Raw genomic sequence first — 14,653 nt, forward strand, 5'->3', positions numbered from 1 at the left:
TAAAGGGGCAAAGAGTGTTAGAAAGACAAGCCTGAAGGCTCTGTGTCTCAATGCGAGGAGTATTCGGAATAAGGTGGACGAATTAACTACGCAGATAGCAGTTAATGGGTATGATGTAATTGGCATCACGGAGACATGGCTCCAGGGTGACCAAGGCTGGGAACTCAATATCCAGAGGTATTCAACATTTAGGAAGGATAGACAGAAAGGAAAAGGAGGTGGGGTGGCATTGCTGGTTAAAGAGGAAATTAATGCAATAGCAAGAAAGGACATTAGCTTGGATGATGTAGAATCGGTATGGGTGGAGCTACGGAATACCAAGGGGCAGAAAACGCTACTGGGAGTTGTGTACAGACCACCAAACAGTAGTAGTAAGGTGGGGACAGCATCAAACAAGAAATTAGGGATGCATGCAATAAAGGTACAGCAGTTATGGGTGACTTTAATCTACATATTGATTGGGCTAACCAAACTGGTAGCAATGAGGTGGAGGAGGATTTCCTGGAGTGTATTTGGGATGGTTTTCTAGACCAATATGTCGAGGAACCAACTAGGGAGCTGGCCATCCGAGACGGAGTGATGTCTAATGAGAAAGGACTAATTAGCAATCTTGTTATGCGAGGCCCCTTGGGGAAGAGTGACCATAACATGGTAGAATTCTTTATTAAGATGGAGAGTGACACAGTTAATTCAGAAACTAAGTTCCTGAACTCAAGGAAAGGTAACCTCGATGGTTTGAGGTGTGAATTGGCTAGAATAGACTGGCAAAGGATACTTAAAGGGTTGACAGTTGACAGGCAATGGCAAACATTTAAAGATCACATGGATGAACTTCAACAATTGTACATCCCTGTCTGGAGTAAAAATAAAACGGGGAAGGTGGCTTAACCGTGGCTAACAAGGGAAATTAAGGATAGTGTTAAATTCAAGGAAGTGGCATATAAATTGGCCAGGAAAAGCAACAAACTTGAGGATTGGGAGAAATTTAGAATTCAGCAGAGGAGGACAAAGAGTTTAATTAAGAGGGGGAAAATAGAGTACGAGAAGAAGCTTGCCAGAAACATAAAAACTGACTGCAAAAGCTTCTATAGATATGTGAAGAGAAAAAAATTAGTGAAGACAAACGTAGGTCCCTTTCAGTCGGATTCAGGTGAATTTATAATGGGGAACGAAGAAATGGCATACCAATTGAACAAATACTTTGGTTCTGTCTTCACGAAGGAAGACACAAATAACCTTCCGGAAGTACTAGGGGACAGAGGGTCTAGTGAGGAGGAAGAACTGAAGGATATCCTTCTTAGGCAGGAAATTGAGTTCGGGAAATTAATGGGATTGAAGGCCGATAAATCCCCGGGGCCTGATAGTCTGCATCCCAGAGTACTTAAGGAAGTGGCCCTAGGAATAGTGGATGCATTGGTGATCATTTTGAAACAGTCTATCGACTCTGGATCAGTTCCTATGGACTGGAGGGTAGCTAACGTAACACCACTTTTTAAAAAGGGAGGGAGAGAGAAAGCGTTTAATTATAGACCAGTTAGCCTGACATCAGTAATGGAGAAAATGTTGGTTTCAATTATTAAGGATGAAATAGTGCATTTGGAAAGCAGTGACAGGATCAGTCCAAGTCAGCATGGATTTATGAAGGGGAAATCATGCTTGACAAATTTTCTGGAATTTTTTGAGGATGTAACTAGTAGAGTGGACAAGGGAGAACCAGTGGATGTGGTGTATTTGGACTTTCAAAAGGCTTTTGACAAGGTCCCACACAAGATATTGGTGTGCAAAATCAAAGCACATGGTATTGGGGGTAATATACTGACGTGGATAGAGAACTGGTTGGCAGACAGAAAGCAGAGAGTCGGGATAAACGGGTCCTTTTCAGAATGGCAGGCAGTGACTAGTGGAGTGCCGCAGGGCTCAGTGCTGGGACCCCAGCTCTTTACAATATACATCAATGATTTGGATGAAGGAATTGAGTGTAATATCTCCAACTTTGCAGATGACACTAAACTGGGTGGCGGTGAGAGCTGTGAGGGGGACGCTAGGAGGCTGCAGGGTGACTTGGACAGGTTAGGTGAGTGGGCAAATGCATGGCAGATGCAGTATAATGTGGATAAATGTGTGGTTATCAACTTTTGGGGCAAAAACACAAAGACAGATTATCTGAATGGCAGCAGATTAGGAAAAGGGAGGTGCAACGAGACCTGGGTGTCATGGTTTATCAGTCATTGAAAGTTGGTATATAGGTACAGCAGGCAGTGAAGAAGGCAAATGGTATGTTGGCCTTCATAGCGAGCGGATTTGAGTATAGGAGTATAGGAGCAGGGAGGTTTTACTGCAGTTGTACAGGATCTTGGTGAGGCCTCACCTGGAATATTGTGTTCAGTTTTGGTCTCCTAATTTGAGGAAGGACCTTCTTGCTATTGAGGGAATGCAGTGAAGATTCACCAGACTGATTCCCTGGATGGCAGGACTGACATATGAGAAGAGGCTGGATCAACTGGGCCTTTATACATTGGAGTTTAGAATGATGAGGGGGGATCTCATAGAAACGTATAAGATTCGGACGGGACGGGATAGGTTAGATGTGGGTAGAATGTTCCCGATGTTGGGGAAGTCCAGAACTTGGGGACACAGTCTTACGATAAGGGGTAGGCCAGTTAGGATTGAGTTGAGGAGAAACTTCTTCATTCAGAGTTGTTAACCTGTGGAATTCCCTGCCGCAGAGAGTTGTTGGTGCCAGTTCATTGGATATATTCAAGAGGGAGTTAGATATGGCTCTTACGGATCAAGGGGTATGGAGAGAAAGCAGGAAAGGGGTACTGAGGGAATGATCAGCCATGATCTTATTGAATGGTGGTGCAGCCTCGAAGGGCCGAATGGCCTACTCCTGCACTTATTTTCTATGTTTCTATCTTAACCTTAGTATTCAATCGCAGCTATTGAGACAATGTTACCTCCCTCTCAGAAGTCTGATATTCGCAGCCCTGCGTGAACCACTTATTTATAATATTACCTGTCTTGACCCAGTTTCTGATATATGGTCCACGATCTTGGTCTGCAAAATCTGCAAGGGTGTGATCCAAGCAGTTGTGCCAGGATCATGCTGCAATGGAACTTCACCACTGAATTCGCCCTCCCTACCGTCCCCGCACAATTCAAGGGGCAGAGCAGATGAAGAAGCCCTTTGGTGCTGTGGTGGGAGCGATGTGGGGGTGGGGGGGACTTCTGTGGTATCTGGTCAGCTTTGGGGAGGGAAGGTATGCCAGTTTCCACCACAACCCTCCGCCCCATAACCATCCCATTTCCACTGAAGAGCAATCCGGGTACCCAAACGGACTCCTCATAAAGTGGTCCATTTCAACTGTCCTCCAAGCACTTTTTGGCCTCAGCATCAGAGATCCAGGCCCTGACCCCAGTCTGAACTCCAGACAGGCCCCAGTCCCGCCAGGATCAGGCAGGTATGCCTGCTGAGACCAGACCTACCTGAACCACTTCTACGTTGGGTTGCAACTGTGGGCTAGGGAGCAGGAACTGTAACCCTGCATGCCATTATATCAATAGCCTTATTGGAACAGGCCGAGGGTCTCTCCCACAAAGCCATCCTGTAACTCACTCTTAAGGCAAGGTTTCAGCATAGATGGCTTCTGACCAGGTTTGTCACCATTCCAACTTATGCACGAAATGCTGCAGAGAGGTCAAAGGGCACAAGGAAGGATAAAACAGCACATTCACAATCACAGTTATTTGTGATTGTGTGCTAAGGCCATTGCAGCACTGTAAGAAGAGCGATTAACAGACTGGAGGGATTCAAATTGGGAATTCCAGGAAATATAGTCATAGGACTCTGAGGCAATGATGCGTTCAAGAACCTTAGAGAGAACAGGGAGGCTAGAAATAGGCCGTAGTTACAGCAGAAGGTCAGGGCAAAGATGGTTTTGGTTTGAGGACGGGGTGATAATGGCAATTTTGAATGGCAGTGGAAAGGTGCCTGAGAAATGTAGCCAGTGACAAGGTAAGCTAGCCTGGGAGCAAGGAGCACAAGTTGAGTGAGGAGGAGACTAAGGGAGCGGGAAGTGGGGTTCATGATGAGCTTCGAGAGGGCATGTGGGAGAGGGTGGAGTAACTGCAAAATGATGAGTGTCCAGGGCTAGAGTGGGTGGAAGACTTTACACCATGACCAGCTGTTGTAATGAAAGTGGACTTCTGTGAAAGGGTCCCATTTATGCACCCGCCAGCATCGGACCCAAGTGGCTGCCTAACGCCATAAATGTCTGCTCCTCCTCACACCCAATAGGTACCACAGCTGCACCAACATTGGCACAGGAATCCAACTACTATATGTTAATTGTCTGTTCCCGAGTATTCAGACAGTGCCAGGCACAAGTCCCACTCCAGCACTATTACAGCAGCAGAGTGGGTTTGCAGGTTTTTACGGCTAATGCATCACATTTTCAAAAGCAAAACTAACAATGGACTAATTTATGTGATGACCCCTGTGAGTGCCCGTAAGCCTTCTGTGGTGATCTAGAAAATCTCTGTGACATAAAATCTGAGGGCATAGGTGACCTACATGGTTAGTAATAGTGCCTAGCAGATGGTCAATTGCCTTTGTGGGGTATGTGACACACTTCAATTACACTCTTCCTACTGAACCCGAGTGTCTGCCATTGTTCTGCCATGTCCAGTTATTTGATCCTGTTGCAGTATACCGAATGCCATGGGTAATATCGACTGTGATTTGTGGCCCTTCTTAACCCTCTGCACTCCCAAACCATCTATTCGTCAAGCTCCTGCTGTACTGAAATAATCAGCAATAGTTGCTGCGCCAATGCTAAAGGATGAAAACTGAATTTTCATTTCTGTTCCTAAAGTTTATTTTCCATGTAATTTATTTTATATTCTCTGCATGTTTTGTATCAGGCGCAAAATTGGATTTTGTCCAGCTTTTTCACCAGGTTAAACATCTAGGCTATATGTGATTCATTTGGCAAGATTTCCACAATGGATAGAAATCTGCCAATTATTAGGGGCAATAAACTTTATAACTTGTTCTGTTCAGCCACTATGACTTTAGTCTTCTGCCACTGATGGAGTCTAGATCTAATCAGGTCTGTTTTAAAACCCACACAAAACTTTGTGTGCTCTTATTATTTTTCACAGGACTTTCATTGGAATCGAAACTGCGATTCTTTCTTTCAAGAAATAGATTGCGTGCAACATGACTTCTGATGAAAAAAAAGCAATTCAGAAGAGGTGCATACCTAAGTGGAAAGATTTGCAGTTCAAAGGAAAATGATTTTGGTCCCTCTGAGGGACATCGTGCAAAGAGATTCAGATTGAGCAGAACTGTCATCACTCAAGCCTATGGGTCGGTTGCTCTACAAATACACAATCTTCCAGTCACTTCCACCGATTTTTCCTGAGGCAGTGAAATTTACAGTTACCTAGAATCTTGTTGCAGAGTCTTTTCAAAGGCCTGATAGAGATTAAAGTGGTATTACGCAGAGCACAGTACTCGGTGTTTTAGGCTTTAATGGTACCTTTTTCAGGCTCAGCCTAATTCTAATAACAGTGGTAATACCTTACCCATATTAAGCCTGCCACTGACAGTTCGATAGGATGGGGCATTGCACATCAGCAATCCTTGCATTAATGTGCTAAAAGAAATACGGCCAAACATGGGAAAAAAATTGTGTTAGCCCTTAAAGAGGCTGAAAGTATTTCAAATACATATTGCAGCTTTTCCAGATTTGGGGCAAAAAAGGTTGTCAACACTATCCAGTGTCTAGCACAACAAATAAAGATTCAAACAATGGAGTCTGCGTGCTAATGATGGAGCGGCACAGCACTTGAATCTCCTGTTGATGACTGGCAAAGTAGAGGTGATGCTGCATGAGAAGGTGGTTGCTCTGTTCACTTTAGGGCACCATCCTCAAAAGACATCACACCAGTATGCATAAAAGGAGGTGGAGACCAGGCTCAACACTGCAAAACCTATCTGGAAGACCTGGGAATAGCAGGTTAAAGGGTGGCTTGTAAAATTTAAAGGGGTTGCAGCCATTTAAACTGTTGCATAAGGGGCCAAAAATTATTTCAGAATTCAGAAAGGTTGAAAATAGCATTTTAATATCTGTAAGTCTTTCTATAAGCTGTATGTACTAGATAGATGGGCCAAGATTGCATACCATAAAGTGCTTTCTATCAACACTTCACTTATATCAGAGTTTTCTGGTTTTTACACTAGATATTCTTTGGGTTCAGTGCTACTGGTCACTCCTGGCATAAAAGGGCACCCTTTTTCTGCCCAATATCTAGTTAACTGATAGCATGGCTGAGGGATCGTAACAGAGAACCCTATTCTGTATATCAAGATTGGTGACCCCAGATCACATCACCAAAAACAGTTTAGCCATTATGGGGTAGACACAGCAGAATTCACCTCCAAAAATGTTGGTATGTTTATTTTAAGGCATAAACTTGCCAAAAATGGCAAATAAACTTGGATCAATTAGGCATTACAGAATAATATTTAATAGTTTCTACATTTGTGTGCACTACATTTGGAAAATTAAACACAAAATCAGTTTAAATAAAGAAAACTCTACAGCCCATTTGATCTTATCCTTCCTTATTACCAAAACAAGCACCTGCACTGCTTCACTACAGAATCAAATATACTGGATTTGTTTGTGGTGGGTCCTTCATTCCACTTAACGTTGTGTTCAGCTATGCGAAGTTAAGACAGGACATAGGTTCGAGTTTAGAGTTAAAAAATGGTAACTCTGGCATCAAATCAGTGTTGCACACTGATTGACGTCATAATCTGCCTGCTCTGCATGCTGCCAGTGGACGTAAGGTGTGCGCACACAAACCCCTTTTCTAAGATGATATCTATGCATTTCCTATCGGAAGCGTGCATGTGCATCTCAGACCCCATTATCGAAAGTCAGAAGGCTGCGTAGTGCATAAAAAATGAGCGCTACACACTTAGCACCCATTAATTTTATAAGCTCAACTTTGGCCCCACTAACTGTTGCTCGCTCACTGTTCTTAACATTCTCCATGTAACTTTTCACACTGGGCCTTTTCCGAGCAATCTGAGTGTGTTGGTAACAGTAAGATCAGCATTTAACATCCTCCATGCTCAGAAAGTAAGGGAAAGTCAGACCCAGCACTGCATATATGCTGCTGACTAAAACAACATTTTCGTTAAAAAAATTTGAAAAGATAACAAAGCATGTAATTTTAACCATTAAAATATTTTTGGAGGACAGACATGTTGCGCAAATTTTTATTGTACAATTCATTTTTTTTCTATAATATTTGAAGAAATTCAAAATAGTAACATTTAAAACAAGGAATTCTAAAATAGTCAGAACATTTAAAAAAGATTATTGAGATACAAGATGTTCAGGCGTTCAGATGTTCTGGCATCATACAAATTGGGCATTTTGGCATCCTTAGAATGATTAATGTTTAGCAATCTAACATAAATCAAAAGTAACAAGCAAAGCAAATTGCACTGCATTTATTTATGCCAACGCATTTCTCAGCAGAAGTGGATAGCAGAACATAAGAAATTTCTCCTTCGTCTAGGTTTCAGCCAGTCAAACCATTCTGCCACAACCCTTTCCTCTCTATCTTATCGATACTCTGATGGTCATTTCTGCTATGAGCTTTCCTCATTTTCCTCAAGCTCCAACTACTACTATCTTCTGCAATATTTTCATCTTTCTTGTGTTAAAACTATGGTTCACTCCATCATCTCTTACCCCAAATCATTCCTTCCAAAGACCTCTAAAGTATGCAACTCCTTACCTTCAAGCTCAGTCTTGCCATTCTCCGAGAATCACCAGACTTTCAAAATTCAAACTTGGCACTGCTTAAATACTACTTTTTAAATTTACTTTGACCCTGAAATTACACCATGGAATATTAATGTGTTAGTCTGAAATTCCTTTCTCTGCTAATTTAATAGAAGCATTAACCTAATCTATCCCGTGGCATAAGCTCAAGGCCTTTGTCATCTCTCAAACTCTCTTCAATCTTGGTAGTGTCCTGCATGACAGCCTTTAGGTTTCTCATTCTTAAAATGAAACGGTTAAACAAACTCATTTAAAATTAAAAAGACTCATTTATAAGATTTAATCATCAAACTCAGTTGATTTGCTGGACAATCAGCAAAAATTAGAAACAAACAATATTTGAGTAACCAGATTGGAAAATGGCATTTACTGCCTCAATTTGACTTAGCCTGAACTCCCTATTCAATTTATTTTCCCATGTGGTACCACTTACCTACACATCTTGAACCATCTGCAGTGGGTAGGTACCCATGATAACACTTGCAAAAGAAACTGCCAACTGTGTTGGAGCATTCACCTCCGTGACATATGCCAGGAATAGTAGCGCACTCATCAACATCTAAACAATAAAAGAGAAGAGTTCACAGTTAGTAAAATAAATGTAATTGTAACCTGCTACATCATTTAAATATCTAGTTGTTTTCCCCTTTGATGACTACATTGGAGTGATTGCTACTGTTACAATTCGGCCAGTCTCCAAACATTCTTACTCAATCCTCATCATCAACAGCAGCGTCCATAAACTTACCTAACATATACAGTGAATAGAACATAGAAAACTTGAGGGCTAATAAACTATCTTTGCTACTTTTGCATTTTGGTGGTCAGGCCTCAATTATATTTGAATGACGAACTGCCAGCGCTATTTACACTGCTTATAAGCATCTCACTGTTTGAGAGGGTGTCAAATCTCTTGGAGCTGCTGCTTCTTAAAGCCAGTCTATGCACCTGTTAAAGGGGAAGTTGAATTCTCACTGATGGTGCGTGGAAAGTGCATTTCTAGAGAAGCAGGCAGAGTGTCAACAGCTATGGCAACCTGATTTCCAGATACTAGAGATGGTTACTGAAAAAGGCAGAGCAGAGCAAGGAAAGAGGTCTGGACAGAGGCGTCTGAGTGGGCCAACGCCAGTAGTATTATTTCTAGGACTTGCCTGCAGTGCTACAAAAAAATGTAATGATCTTACCAGGTTCATAAATGTAATTGTAACCTGCTACATCATTTAAATATCTAGTTGTTTTCCCCTTTGATGACTACATTGGAGTGATTGCTACTGTTACAATTCGGCCAGTCTCCAAACATTCTTACTCAATCCTCATCATCAACAGCAGCGTTCATAAAGAACATTCTGCTCTTACTTTGCTTCACTCTGGAGCATCCGCGATGCTGAGGATGTTGTGAATAGCACGTTTAGTGAGTTGGTCACACCGCAGGTGAAGGTTACTCAGGCAGATAGGGAATGGGTGACCATCAGGCAGAGCAGTGGAAGGAAGGTAGTGCAGGGGTCCCCCTGTGATCATCTCCCTCCAAAACAGATATACCATTTTGGGTACTGTTGGGGGAGATAACTCATCAGGGGAAGGCAGCAGCAGCAGCCAAGTTCATGTCACCATGGGTGGCTCTGCTGCACAGGAGGGCAGGAAAAAGAATGGGAGAGCTATCGTGGTAGGGGATTCTATTGTAAGGGGAATAGATAGACGTTTCTGCGGCCGCAATCGAGACTCCAGGATAGTATGCTGCCTCCCTGGTGCAAGGGTCAAGGATGTCTTGGAGCTGCTGCAGGGCATTCTGGAGGGGGAAGGGTGAACAGCCAGTTGTCGTGGTGCATATAGATAACAACGATATAGGTAAAAAAATGGGATGAGGTCCTACAAGCAGAATTTAGGGAGCTAGGAGTTAAATTAAAAAGTAGGACCTCAAAGGTAGTAATCTCAGGATTGCTACCACTGCCACGTGCTAGTCAGAGTAGAAATAGCACGACAGTTAAGATGAATATGTGGCTTGAGGAATGGTGCAAGAGGGAGGGATTCAAATTCCTGGGACATTGAAACCAGTTCTGGGAGAGGTGGGACCCGTACAAAACGGACGGTCTGCACCTGGACAGGACCGGAACCAATGTCCGAGGGGAGTGTTTGCTAGTGCTGTTGGGGAGGGTTTAAACTAATATGGCAGGGGGGTGGGAATCTATGCAGGGAGACAAATGGAAGTAAAATGCGGGCAGAAGCAAAAGGTAGAAAGGAGATAAGGAAAGGTGGAGGGCAGTGAAATCAAAGGCAAAAATCAAAAATGGTCAAATTACAACATTATTCCAAAAAGACAAAGAGTGTTAAAAAAAACAAGCCTGAAGGCTCGGTGTCTCAATACGAGGAGCATTCGTAATAAGGTGGATGAATTAACTACGCAGATAGATGTTAACGGATATGATGTAATTAGGATTACGGAGACATGGCTCCAGGGTGGGAACTCAACATCCAGGGGTATTCAATATTCAGGAAGGATAGACAGAAAGGAAAAGGAGGTGGGGTAGCATTGCTGGTTAAAGAGGAGATTAACGCAATAGTAAGGAAGGACATTAGCTTCGATGATGTGGAATCTGTATGGGTAGAGCTGCGGAACACCAAAGGGCAGAAAACGCTAGTGGGAGTTGTGAACAGACCATCAAACAGTAGTAGTGAGGTTGGGGATGGCATCAAACAGGAAATTAGGAATGTGTGCAATAAAGGTACAGCAGTTAACATGGGAGACTTTAATCTACATATAGATTGGGCAAACCAAACAAGTAGCAATACAGTAGAGGAGGATTTCCTGGAGTGTATAAGGCATGGTTTTCTAGACCAATATGTTGAGGAACCAACTAGAGAGCAGGCCATCCTAGACTGGGTCTTGTGTAATGAGAGAGGATTAATTGGCAATCTTGTTGTGCGAGGCCAAAGTGATCATAATATGGTAGAATTCTTAATTAAGATGGTGAGTGACACAGTTAATTCAGAGACTAGGGTCCTAAACTTATAGAAAGATAACTTCGATGGTATGAGACGTGAATTGGTTGGATAGACTGGCGAATGATACTTAAAGGGTTGATGGTGGATAGGCAATGGCAGACATTTAAAGATCACATGGATGAACTTCAACAATTGTACATCCCTGTCTGGCGTAAAAATAAAATGGGGAAGGTGGCACAACCGTGGCTAACAAGGGAAATTAGGGATAGTGTTAAATCTAAGGAAGAGGCATATAAATTGGCCAGAAAAAGCAGCAAACCTGAGGACTGGGAGAAATTTAGAATTCAGCAAAGGAGGACAAAGGGTTTAATTAGCAGGGGAAAATAGAGTATGAGAGTAAGCTTGCAGGAACATAAAAACTGACTACAAAAGCTTCTATAGATATGTGAAGAGAAAACGATTAGTGAAGACAAATGTAGGTCCCTTGCAGTCAGAATCATGTGAATTTATAATGGAGAACAAAGAAATGGCAGACGAATTGAACAAATACTTTGGTTCTGTCTTCACTAAGGAAGATACAAATATCCTTCCGGAAATACTAGGGGACCGAGAGCCTAGCGAGAAGGAGGAACTAAAGGAAATCCTTATTAGTCAGGAAATTGTGTTAGGGAAATTGATGGGATTGAAGGCCGATAAATCCCCAGGGCCCTGATAGTCTGCATCCCAGAGTACTTAAGGAAGTGGGCCGAGAAATAGCAGATGCATTGGTTGTCATTTTGCAACCTTCTATAGACTCTGGATCAGTTCCTATGGATTGGAGGGTAGCTAATGTAACCCCACTTTTTAAAAAAGAAAGGAGAGAGACCGGTTAGCCTGACATCGGTAGTGGGGGAAAATGTTTGAATCAATTATTAAAGATGTAATAGCAGTGCATTTGGAAAGCAGTGACACGATTGGTCCAAGTCAGCATGGATTTATGAAAGGGAAATCATGCTTGACAAATCTTCTAGAATTTTTTGAGGATGTAACTAGTAGAGTGGACAAGGGAGAACCAGTGGATGTGGTGTATTTGGACTTTCAAAAGGCTTTTGACCAGGTCCCACACAAGAGATTAGTGTGCAAAATTAAAGCACATGGTATTGGAGGTAATGTATTAACATGGAGAGAGAATTGGTTGGCAGACAGGAAGCAAAGAGTAGGAATAAACGGGTCCTTTTCATAATGGCAGGCAGTAACTAGTGGGGACCGCAAGGTTCTGTGCAGGGCCCCCAGCTATTTACAATATACATTAATGATTTGGACAAAAGAATTGAATGTAATATCTCCAAGTTTGCAGATGACACAAAGCTGGGTGGCAGTGTGAACTGTGAAGAGGATGCTAAGAGGCTGCAGGGTGACTTGGACAGGTTAGGTGAGTGGGCAAATGCATGGCAGATGCAGTATAATGTAGATAAATGTGAGGTTATCCACTTTGGTGGCAAAAACAGGGAGGCAGAATATTATCTGAATGGTGACAGATTAGGAAAAGGGGAAGTGCAACGAGACCTGGGTGTCATTGTACATCAGTATTGAAAGTTGGCATGCAGGTACAGCAAGCGGTGAAGGCGGCAAATGGCATGTTGACCTTCATAGCGAGAGGATTTGAGTATAGGAGCAGGGAGGTCTTATTGCAGTTGTACAGGGCCTTGATGAGGCCACACCTTGAATATTGTGTACAGTTTTGGTCTCCTAATCTGAGGAAGGACATTCTTGCTATTGAGGGAGTGCAGCGAAGGTTCACCAGACTGATTCCCGGGATGGCAGGACTGACATATGAAGAAAGACTGAATCGACTAGGCTTATATTTACTGGAATTTAGAAGAATGAGAGGGGATCTCATAGAACATAGAAACATAGAAAATAGGTGCAGGAGTAGGCCATTCGGCCCTTCTAGCCTGCACCGCCATTCAATGAGTTCATGGCTGAACATGAAACTTCAGTACCCCCTTCCTGCTTTCTCGCCATACCCCTTGATCCCCCTAGTAGTAAGGACCTCATCTAACTCCTTTTTGAATATATTTAGTGAATTGGCCTCAACAACTTTCTGTGGTAGAGAATTCCACAGGTTCACCACTCTCTGGGTGAAGAAGTTCCTCCGCATCTCGGTCCTAAATGGCTTACCCCTTATACTTAGACTGTGACCTCTGGTTCTGGACTTCCCCAACATTGGGAACATTCTTCCTGCATCTAACCTGTCTAACCCCGTCAGAATTTTAAATGTTTCTATGAGGTCCCCTCTCATTCTTCTGAACTCCAGTGAATACAAGCCCAGTTGATCCAGTCTTTCTTGATAGGTCAGTCCCGCCATCCCGGGAATCAGTCTGGTGAACCTTCGCTGCACTCCCTCAATAGCAAGAATGTCCTTCCTCAGGTTAGGAGACCAAAACTGTACACAATACTCCAGGTGTGGCCTCACCAATGCCCTGTACAACTGTAGCAACACCTCCCTGCCCCTGTACTCAAATCCCCTTGCTATGAAGGCCAACATGCCATTTGCTTTCTTAACCGCCTGCTGCACCTGCATGCCAACCTTCAATGACTGATGTACCATGACACCCAGGTCTCTTTGCACCTCCCCTTTTCCTAATCTGTCACCATTCAGATAATAGTCTGTCTCTCTGTTTTTACCACCAAAGTGGATAACCTCACATTTATCCACATATAACATTCTGGCGGGATTGGACAGGTTAGATGCAGGAAGAATGTTCCCGATTGTGGGGAAGTCCAGAACCAGGGGTCACAGTCTAAGGATAAGGGGTAAGCCATTTAGGACCGAGATGAGGAGAAACTTCTTCACTCAGACAATTGTGAACCTGTGGAATTCTCTACCACAAAGTTGTTGAGGCCAGTTCGTTAGATATATTCAGAAGGGAATTAGATGTGGCCCTTACGGCTAAAGGGATCAAGGTGTATGGAGAGAAAGCAGCCATGATCATATTGAATGGTGGTGCAGGCTCAAAGGGCTGAATGGCCTACTCCTGCACCTATTTTCTATGTTTCTATTTCTGTTAAGTTCTTTGATATTTCACATTGCATTCATTTTCTTTCACATCGTCACCCTCTTGCACATGCTCACTGCTTCTTCTTCACAGCATGAAAACTATGCTGAACTGCTTCACACATCTTCACAACCCATTCACAATGCACACATTAACCTACTCCTACGCTCCTTGCAGGACAAGCTGGCACACAACAGAAGAGAAAGTGCAAGAACTGCGGGAGGTGCAGCTGCATTACAAATTCTCAATCGAACGGAGGATGTCATGATCGATATTATTGGCAAGAGGACATGCAACGTTGGAGATTGCAAGAATGAAGTTCTTGCATCAAGTTCTTCGGCCATTTTCCCTTCCTCTTAACTCTGTAGCTCACAAACTATGGCAATCTGGGGCTGCATTGTGTTGCCACTCCTCTGCTACCACTTCCTTTTCTGTCACCTAAGAACTCATTTTTAGAGTGGAAGCGATTCCAAGGGACTGCCTATGATGATGACCACTTCCTGTTGCTATTAGATTATAATTTTTGGGCTTGACTTTCCACTAGGTGGCTAAGGCCCCAAAAAATTGAACTTATTCCAGCGATGTGGGACGTATCGCCTATGCTGATCATCGCCACAAGGCCCATTTTTTTTTTGTTGCAATTTTCCACTCGGCCTTACCCAGACGATGTCAAATGGGCGATCTGATTTTTTGACGATCTCACGATCACCCAAAAAAAGCAGAAGTCAAACGGAAGTCAAAAAAAAGCTTCCCTAGCAACGCTATTGTACGCATGTGTGGGATTTTTTTTTCGGGTTGATTTTGTTT

The 14,653-nt window shown here is 43.0% G+C and overlaps 1 protein-coding gene across 3 annotated transcripts in view; it reads right to left on the minus strand.

The window, feature by feature from the left end:
* Nucleotides 1-14,653, minus strand: part of LOC139234157 (fibrillin-1-like) — a 602,997-nt gene that overhangs the window by 306,213 nt on the left and 282,131 nt on the right. For all 3 annotated transcript variants that reach the window (XM_070865155.1, XM_070865154.1, XM_070865156.1), the window contains one exon: nucleotides 8,302-8,427. In XM_070865155.1, coding sequence (XP_070721256.1) covers nucleotides 8,302-8,427 — 126 coding nt within the window. The remainder of the gene's footprint in view (nucleotides 1-8,301; nucleotides 8,428-14,653) is intronic.

The sequence above is a fragment of the Pristiophorus japonicus genome, chromosome 21 (assembly GCF_044704955.1).
Source record: "Pristiophorus japonicus isolate sPriJap1 chromosome 21, sPriJap1.hap1, whole genome shotgun sequence".
Taxonomy (NCBI): Eukaryota; Metazoa; Chordata; class Chondrichthyes; family Pristiophoridae; genus Pristiophorus; species Pristiophorus japonicus.